Below are 10200 nucleotides of genomic sequence, written 5' to 3'. Positions count from 1 at the left end.
GAAGAACATATTGTTAGATGAAAACCTTTTAATTTTTCCACATTATCAGTGGAATATCAGTATTCCACATAATTTTTCGACATTATCAGTTCCACATTACGGATTATCAGTAGTCAGTATTTCTAAATAAAAAAACATAGCATGTGCTACATTTCTCATGATATTGCGGTATATTGTCATAATAAGACTAAGGTCAAGTCAGTTAAAGGCATGATCTGTTTGTCGATATCCAGATGTGTTCAGATAAGGACAGTAAAAATTATTTATTTATTTTACCATTATTCCTAACTGTAATGACTTTCTTCTGCAGAAGGAGAACAAGGCCAAACACCAGTTCTCCCCTTGACTCAACCACTTATTCCTACACTTCTATTTTTAAGGAATAAAGTGCTCATTTCCTTTTTGGACCAAGGAGTAGTGATCATAAAGCCGTTTAACCAGGGCGTTTGGATAGCTGGACAGATAGGTGACCTCTACTTCTTCATCACCAAAACAGAAGGAACACTTTACCCCTGTAATCAGAGGCGTTGAGGACAATTGGAGGGCCTGGGGTTAGGCATAACTCCGAATTCTTTGTCAGAAACAAATATTGACAACAATCTTACCATGGATCCTTAATATTTCATGATTCATGAAATATAAAGAATGATGTATGTTGTAACATACTTTTTGGAGCTTTTTTAGGAAACACCAACATTTTCAGTTCTTTGTCAACTATTAAGACAGTGAGCAAAAAACCCTATTAAGTGGCACCAGAGTGTAAGTTGACACCACTCCAGCTCTATTTAGAGAATGTAACTTGCTGACATGGTCTTCAAGTAGCCCCATGTATCTGTGATACAGGATTGTACTCTGACTAAACACAGTGTAGAAGCTTCCATCGACCAGTGTTTATGCACCTTTTAAATTGTCAGACTAGGAAAATTAAAAAACTCTCAAGTTGATGCTAATAAATTCTTAATCGTGAGAAAATACAATGGATGTGTAGCATCAGAATGTGACATCCACTAAGACTTTTTGCTACTAAAGTGACAAAAATAGTATCAGATGGTAACATCCTATCTGTGTGGCCAATGAGGAGGTTCTTCATAATTCTAACATTTCCATCACATTTTCTACATTCTTCAACTTTGACCGATGCTGTCTTTTAAAAAATCTTGATACTTTGTTTTTTTTTTAGTGGGTTTATGGTATTTGGAGAATTTGTCTTTTATCTCTATGAACCAACTCCTAGTTTTCACATAAAGTAGTGGATGGAAAAGACATTATTTAACCTGTCTCAAATCAGGTAAAGGAAGACACTCACAGAGGTGTGAACGACCAGGAACCAGACTAATAGCTGGAGACACACACAGAGACTAGCTCCACAGTCCAGTTTCACCAGAAAACATGTTTTTGGGCTACCTGTTTTGTGAGATGTGAGGCATACAAAGACTGTTGTTTTATGTCATGAGGACAATTCTGTACAGCAGCGTCCACATGTCATAATGGGAATCGTAATGGGAATGAATAGTAAAACATGTAAGCCCTAACAATATATAATCTTCTATCCTGAACAATGCCTTTTAACTCTAAACCCTAAACATTCCTGAAAACAAATTAGAAACGTGAACTCCTTAGGTTTTGTGCAGAAGTTTGCAGACTAATACTTCATGGGATTGCATAATTTTAAAATAAAAGAACTTGTGGCAAAATCAAGCATCCAACATTCTCAGTATATCATAATGTAGTGATGTAGTCCATTGAACATGGATGTGGTGATGGATAAGCAAGACATCAAGCATCAATGTTATCCCGCAGCAAGATGAAGCAAGTAGTATTGAGATAGCTGACTCAAAAAATGAGTCAGCTATCAAGCTTCAGAAGTGAACTTAAAAAAATGAGATATTCACAATGTTCACTGCTTTCACAGTTTTATATGGATGAATGCTAGCCCTGTTTCTACAACCTTCATATTCAGTTTCTTTCAGTTTTTCTTTGGAGCCTGCTTCTATAATCTAACTGCGCAATTTATTCTTCAAGGGGCTTGTGAACATACATGTATGATGTATAAAGCCTGTAAAATATCTTCCAGATAATCCTTTAACACACTACAAAAATAGTGTGGACAGGACACTTATAGGTTATATTCCAAGGAACTTCTCAGGTTTGAGGAAGTAGAACTTACATTATGTCAAAATCACATGTGTGGCACTATACAGAGCAGGGAGAATCTTGAAGAATGAGTGAACGGAGAATAAAGACTTCTATACTAAATCCCAAAAGAGAGCTACGAGATTTAACCTGAGGGAAAGAGCTAATCCTGCTTCTCCACAGTAGAACACGAAGAATGAGTTTTTCTTCCCAGTGTCTTAAGGGTATGAAGACAGAGTGTGAAGACAATCTGAAGTTAGTTTAGTTAAAGCTGAGGAGTTTAGCAGGCAGGAAGAGCCTAGATTTGGAGATTGGAAGAGACTTTGCCACATGTTTAGATCTAAGCAATACAACAGACATGTTCTGAGATAAAATACAAAGCAGGTGCTCTCATGTAATCACATCTATGTCAAATCTAGTGTGTGTTTGATTGTGTCTGTGTGTGAGTACAGAACACCATGTTCAAGAGCATGACGTGTCACTACATAAGCAAAAAATCAGTGACAGATCTGAGAAACCTAAGAGGACAGAGGATAGTAAGCCTGACCAGAAACATTCACTTACAGTCTACAGCAAAATATTAGTGTAACTTGAGCAGCCTCCTGTTCACCCATTCATCAGAAGTCAGAGATAAGTTAGGATGGCAGAAAAGCATATCTGCATTTGGACGTGTTCTTAGAGAGGGTCTGCAGAAGACTTCTCTGGAAGTGCTCCTCTGGCATTTCAGGAATCAGGAAGTCCAACAGAAGATCGAACAAACAGTAGACCAGGTGTCTATGGGAACACAAGCAAGCAGTCATCATCTTTTACCTTAAGAATCCGAGAACATACAAAAACTATGCACATGATGAAAACAGGTCTTTCTTGGTCTACTTAAGAAAAAAGAAATTAGCATAATCTTATTTTATTAGTTGCAAAGCCTTTCTTTAATTCACAATTTCAAAGTACTGTATAATTTTGTTAGGCCGTAATAGACCAGACTGTTGCTTTACCAAGAAGTGATGTATTGTAATTGTAATCCTCCTAAGGTTTTTTGGGGCACAAGTGGATTTTAATATGAAAAGGGGTCAGAGAGAGTAGAGGAAGACATGCAGCAAAGGGCTCCAAGCCGGGACTAGAAGCCGGACTGGCTGTGTTGAGGAACTACAACTTCTGTACATGGGACTCCTGCTCAACCAGTTAAGCTATGAATTGTGAGAATCTATGCTTTAAGAGAATCTATGCTTTAAGGCATTTAAGGCAATTCTCACATTACGGCTATTACTTTTGGTGTTTATAACTTTTATACGTTTTAAACTATTTAACTTTTATTGAAAATTTTCTGTCATTCAAATGAATGGGAAATGCTTTCAACTCTTCCTCCTCTTTCCAACCTTAATACTTCAACATACGTTCAGATAGAGACACCATTCAAACGTTTAACGGGTCACAAGACATTCAGCTATTACCAAATGATTCAGCTTTTTAAAATATTAAGCCAATTTTGAAATATGACAGTTTCAAAAACATGAACATTTTTGCTCCTTCTTGATTTTTATGAATGAGAAGACAGCAGAGGGGCACACTGATCATTTTAACTTTTTCTGATATTCAAACAAATTCCTCTAACTTCCATACTGTTTAACTCAGACAAACAAATTATACCTTAAAATGTAGGAAAACTTGTCCTCTTTCAGCTGATGTAACTACTAAAGAGCTCACATTTACAGAATTTCAGCTATGTGCCTTGAACCTAGAGAAACCTTTCAATTTCTCTCACTAACTCTAATGAAAATTTGGTCTGACACCAGAGACAGGTTCAACTGTGTTCAACTCGCTGTCGTTTAAATATTTTTCACTCCATTTAAATAAAAACTACATTGCCTCGTTCCTCCAAGCCTTCTGGTTCTTACGGTCTTCATATTATTTTCCTCGCTCTTCCAGTTTTTTCACAGGAGGTCATAGTATCCAAAAAAGCCTTATCTGCAGGTTATACAGGGAGGGAGCTCGTTAAGCCGCAGCTGTTTACAAACATTCCTGTCACTGTGATGACATCACTCTTTTACTCCCCTACACTGAAGCCATTTTAACTATTACTCACTTGATTTCTGCAAAATTTTCACAAGATTCAGCTTTTTGAACATGGTCAACTAATCCCATTCAACTTCAAAAGCATTCTCACCGCTGTTTCGCAGGAACAGCTTTTATCTAGTTCTTAATAAATCTCTTGAGTTGAGAAGTTTTTCATAAGGGGTCACGAGCATATGCTTCAGAATTACTCTAACTACATTATCAAGTTTACTAAGTGCTTTAAAGCAGAATGCAAGAAAGCTTCTTTACGAGTAAAATTGTTTATATCAGAGAAGATTCCCACTATTATCACTGATATATCATCAAATACAGCAGCTTTAGAAGTATCTTTAGAACCTGATTTGTATTTAGATGGCTTCTGTCCGGTTGATCTCTCTGAGCTAACAACAGTAGCAGTCTCTTCTAAACCATCAACTTCTACTTTAGACCCCAACCCAACCAGACTGTTCAAGGAGGTTCTCACCTTGATCAAATCCAATATGGATCCAATATGGATTTGATCAATCTGTGTTTGTTGACAAGAAACAGCACTGGTGAAAGTTACCAATGATCTCCTCTTAGCCTCTATGTCTCTGCTTGTCCTCTTGGATCTCAGTGCTGCATTTGATACAATCAATCACAGCATTCTATTACAGAGACTTGAAAATGTTATCGGGATTAAAGGAACTGGATTGGGCTGGTTTAGTCATATTTATCTGCTAGATTCCATTAAATGAAGAATCTTCCTCACACACCAGGGTAAGTCATGTAGTGCCACAGGGTTCTGTGCTTGGACCGATTCTTTCCACTTTATAGATGCTACCATTAGGTAACATTATTAGACAACATGGCATACATTTCCACTGCTATGCTAATGATACTCAGCTGTACTTATCTATCAAACCAGGTGAAACCAATAGGTTGATCAGACTACAAGCATGTCTTAAAGACATAAAGACCTGCATGACTCAGAAGTGTGCTTCCAAATTCAGACAAAACTGAGGTGGTTATCTTTGGACAGGAGAGTGTCAGGGAGAAATTGTCTAGCTATATAATTACTGCAGAGCAACTGTGGGAGGGGTGCACGGGTTGACTGCATGAATGAATTAATCAATAAATGACACTGCAAGCATAACATGGACAAGTGTTTGATGGGGCTCCCATGTAAACGTAAAGCAGAGGATGAAGCATTGCCAAATTTGCTTCCAAAGCAATCTCCTTCCATGGCAAAGAAAAGAAGATATGATGACACATATAAATAATTTTAAATAAGTTTGTTATTTATTTCTCATTCTAAAAGAAGTTGAGTTGAGTTTACTTTTATTTTCTCAAAAAAGGTTGAGGTTTTTTATTAATTACAACATGTAAAACTGCAATGGAGTCTGAAAACAAAATATGCGACTGTATGTCCTGTTTACATGTTTATTTCACTGTCCTTGTGTATTTATGCTCTCCTCTTTGTGTTATAAATTTGTTCACATAAAGCATGCTGGATTGTCTCTGTATGAGATGTACTGCACAAATATACTGGCCCTGCTCAGTTTATCAATAACTCAATTATCAACACGCATCATCATACTTTGTGACCATATTATCGTGAGTGTGTGACCTACATATTAATTCTTCACTGTTACATCTCAACAGGAGCAATCTTAACAGCCAAAAGCATACCTGGCAGCAGGTGAAAGTAAAGTACAAGAACATATTTCAGAGTGGTAAGTAGCCTTTGAAGAAATGTGTTTGTCAAAAAAAATGTGTTGAGCTGTAAATATGTTGCACTGTAGCAACTGTAGCACCAAAAAAAAGATGGCCTCTACCACTGGTGGGGGTCCTCCACCAGAAAATCTCACACCAGCAGAGGAACTTGCTCTAACCAGCAATCGAGGGCGGCAGCTGGTGGAAGGAATAGAGAGAGGGACCTCCTTGGGATATGTTCCCAAAAATGTGCGGGATTAGTATGTAGAGGGTATTGATCACCCTCAAATTGTCAGTCTCTCAATTATAATAACTGATAGTGTGCCTATATTGTCAGTGATGGGAGATACCATGTGCCTGCTTGCTCCCCAGACCACATAGGACAGGGATGTCCAAAGTCGGTCCTCGAGGGCCGCTGTCCTGCAGGTTTTAGATGTTTCCCTGCTTCAACACACCTGATTCAGATGAAATGGACCGGATCTGAGGACCGGATGTGGACATCCCTGACATAGGACATCCCATGTGCGAATAGTTGCATTCAATAACTTCAATAACTGCAGTGTTTCTCCACTTGCAGTTTGATGGCAACAGCACATTTCGGGCATTCGATGATGAAACTGTGTCTGTAGACACAGAAATGCCACAGGTAGGCTATTTATTATCAAAAATGTGAATCGGTTTGGATGCGGCTGCAGTCTACCTATTCAATACCAATAGGCCTAATTATCAGCAATACACTTTACTGCAGGTTGCAACAGGAACACAAATACCAGCAGCCAAGAGTGAAGTAAGTAATTCTTCACATTACTATTACAACCTACATACTTTGTTGCTCACAGGCACATTTCCTCTATCACGGGATGTCCGAACTCTGTACAAATGAAAACTTCTGTTGGGTACAGAGAGCACCAAACTCTCTGATATAGAATATGGAATACAAGAAACTGAAAATAAAAAAGATCAAGCCTGAGATTATGAAACTAGAGAGGGATGTAAGTATAAATTTTGACAAAGGAGAAGGTCATGAATCAGGGTATCATTCGTTCTTTCCATTTTCAATTGCCAATCAAAAATCAAATAATGAAATATTGACTGGTTATTTAGTTTTTTGCTTTTCATTATAACACCAAAAATGTTTTTTCATATTTCACTTATAGGCTCAGATCAAAAATTCGAAATGGAAAAACGGGCACCAGGACAGAATTTGATTTTAATATTTAATTGGTCGGGTTTACATGACCTGGAAGTTTGGTCAGGCTGCATCAGACATACACATAGATGCCTGTCAGAAGTCAGCCATGGTGCCTGAGAACTTTAAGCAGTGAACCTGGATTTAATTTGGCCAAAGGTCATTTATATCCGTGCCCTTGTTTTAGCATGTGCATGGTTGAATGCCCTCTCCGCCCTTGTTCCTGGATCAGGATATGGCGTGAGGAGGTACGGCAAGCATGCATTGCCTCTGTCCCCAAGCAGGACACCATTGAACTCTCCTGCAGAATAAGAGAAATGTTGGTTGGATATACATGCATTAAGACTTGGCAATTTGATGCAATATGTGTCTTATATGGCTATGTATAATAAAGTATGACAAGCACTTTAAATTCCTTAAGATGACCTCTACACCTGACCTCTCATTATATTGCCAAAATTATGCCTACGCTATATACACCTTCCTTCAAAAGTAAACTCCTTTGGGTAAGTAAAATTCTCACGCCTTGTGCAAACCTCTCTGCCAGTGAGGATGCTCAGAAGATCCTAGAATCATGAACGTCAACATATCAACTTAAATTCTAAGTTATTCAATTTAATTTCAACACAAAAAGAAAAAGAATGTGGAATTTGTGGAATTTTCCACTTATATGGGGACAGTATTTTGTTTATGGTAGACAAGCAGATCATATGTAGTGATCAAGTGTAATGCTTATCCCCTGAAGCATCACTCAAGTCACAATAATATCAGCATTTTAGAAAATAGAACTGTAATGCTAACAAAATTCTCAATGCCATTTGGCAGTTTTATGTCAATTTTATGTCCAACACAAAAAATAAAGGTGTGGCCTATTTCCTTTTGTATGAGGTAATTATTTTGTTCATAGAAGGTACACACACACACACACAAACACACACAAAACACACCAGCCGTGAGCAGATCACATGCATTGTTATGCTTATCCACTCAAGCTTCATGCAAGTAACAGAACATCGGCATTTTAGAAAACTATATATTCATAAATAAAATGAATGACTATTATCAAAATGGAACTATAACTGTCTTCTCAGTTAGTGTAAATAAGCTCAGTGCAATTATGTACCATCTTAGGCATCATCACTCATTCACATTGCCATCAGATGTCAAAACTGTCATGTTACTCACCCAGGTTAGTGACTGACCCTGTGACTGAATACTGTCTGTTATTGCTTTGTATTGGCTCATAGATACTCACAGCTAGTCTGAGACTGTTTGTGAGGTGTTTGTCAGTAAGGCGGCTGCTGTACTTTATTTAATTATTTTCATCTGTGAAAATGCCATTTTACAGAGGTAAGTGGATGCAAAGTAGGCACTCACTCTTAGTGCACACGAGGTGAGGAGGGGAAACTTCTCCCTGCTGACAATTCCTCCAAAAGTTACTGTTCAGTGATCTTATTCTCAGCTCAGTGTCATTTTGCATATCAACCATCTCCATGTCAACCCCACTAGGCAGAGCAAATACCTGCTGAAATTTGGTTGCTACCTGTTCCACATCAATGGTCAAGAATGGGTTTAAGACGAATGCAGCAACATCTTCCATGAGTCTAATTCACCAAAACCGACAGGACTCTGCTGCCACTTTGTCCAGGTGAAAACAGTACTACTCAGGGTGAAAAGCGTCCTTGTCACCGATGGCCTGTGACATTTTCAGCTGTGTGTTCCAAACACCGAGCTTGGCCTTGAACGCATTCACTGCGCTTTTCATGTGGGGCAGGTGTCGGTCTTTTCCCTGGAGCCAGCGGAAGGATAGACAGAGAACTGCAGAAACAATTTGAGTCGGAGTGTGTGTATTGGACTGAAGTGTTGAGAAGAGTTGTGTCCATTGTCAAGTTTTTGACAATGATATGTGTCACCTGAAGGACACTCTCAGGAACGCTTTCTGAAGTTTCTACCCATTGAAAGTCATACTGGGCAAGCTTTATGTGAGTCTGTACTCACTGAGTTTTGATACCTTTATTTCCACTTGTGAAGAGCTTGCAATGCTGGGTTATTTTTTGCTTGTTCATATGGCTTTGTAAAAGTATATTTGAGAGTTGCACTTTCTTACACTAAATGTTTTATAGTTTGTGTTGAAGTCCATGCAACAACAGCAGCAATTCAAGGATTTTATTTTGTGATGCCGACAGCATATTCTAGTTTGGAACCCTGATCTGGGGTTTTGTTTTTCTAGAAACCATTTCAGGGTTGTTTGTAGTTAGTGACAAATGGCTTATTAAAGTTGTATCTTGTGAAGTATCTGCTGCTTGTCATCTGTACCAAAACACACACACACACGCACACACATACACACACATATATATATATATATATATGTGATATATATGATAAAGCAGGGGCCCGCACATTGGCTCAAGCCCAAGGGCCCACATCCTCCTAAATCCGGCCCTGCCTGAGAGAGATGATGTACTTAATGCAAATATGACAGCCAGTAGGCTTTACATTATCGGCCATTGTAAATGTGGAGCAGCAGCTTGAAAGGACCTGTCCCCCATTTTTCTGAGTCTGGTCCTGGGTGGGTGTAGGTCGGGTGTTTGTGAAATGTGAGAGGGAGATGAATAAGGTAATAATTTGTTTTAATGAATACCATGTTCTTTTTCATTTAATTTCATGTTCAGTACTTGTATAATTGTGTTTATTTAGTTGCACTGGCACTGACTGATTGATTAATTGATTTTTTTTCGAGACAGTGAAAGTGGTGATATATGACCACAATTTTTTTTTGTTTTATTTTTTTATACAAGACATGAGCGCGGAATTCTACCAGGTGGAACTTTCTTTCAGGAGTCTGTTTCAGCCAGTCAGACATTCTTTGAGACACAATAGCCTGCCCAGGAGCAGTCTAGTTCTGCGACATAAGTTACCATGGTTACTCAGCGGGCATTCAAATAAGCCACATTGGTGGAACGAAACTCTCTCTTAAATGAGCCAGAATTAGCGAGATAAGCCAAGCTTTCCTATAATCCAGTTTCGTGGAACACCCCTCAGGTATCCTTTTAATGGTGTTTGTTGTCCCCTTTTTTCTGTCCTCTCAAACCCCAGCTGTTCGAGGCAGATGGCCACCCTTACCGAGTCTG

At 38.5% G+C, this 10200-nt stretch overlaps 1 protein-coding gene across 1 annotated transcript in view; it reads right to left on the bottom strand.

Annotated features, from left to right (window-relative positions):
- Window positions 1-873: 873 nt before the first annotated feature.
- Window positions 874-10200, bottom strand: part of LOC140314727 (sorting nexin-19-like) — a 69073-nt gene continuing 59746 nt past the window's right edge. The window contains exon 14 of the mRNA XM_072393087.1: window positions 874-2907. Coding sequence (XP_072249188.1) covers window positions 2769-2907 — 139 coding nt within the window. The 3' untranslated portion in view covers window positions 874-2768. The remainder of the gene's footprint in view (window positions 2908-10200) is intronic.

This window comes from Leuresthes tenuis, unplaced genomic scaffold, assembly GCF_036924035.1.
Source record: "Leuresthes tenuis unplaced genomic scaffold, fLeuTen1.0.hap1 SCAF_9, whole genome shotgun sequence".
NCBI classification, from domain to species: domain Eukaryota; kingdom Metazoa; phylum Chordata; class Actinopteri; order Atheriniformes; family Atherinopsidae; genus Leuresthes; species Leuresthes tenuis.
Note: the sequence above shows the minus strand (reverse complement) of the source record. Positions and strands in the feature narration are given on the sequence as shown.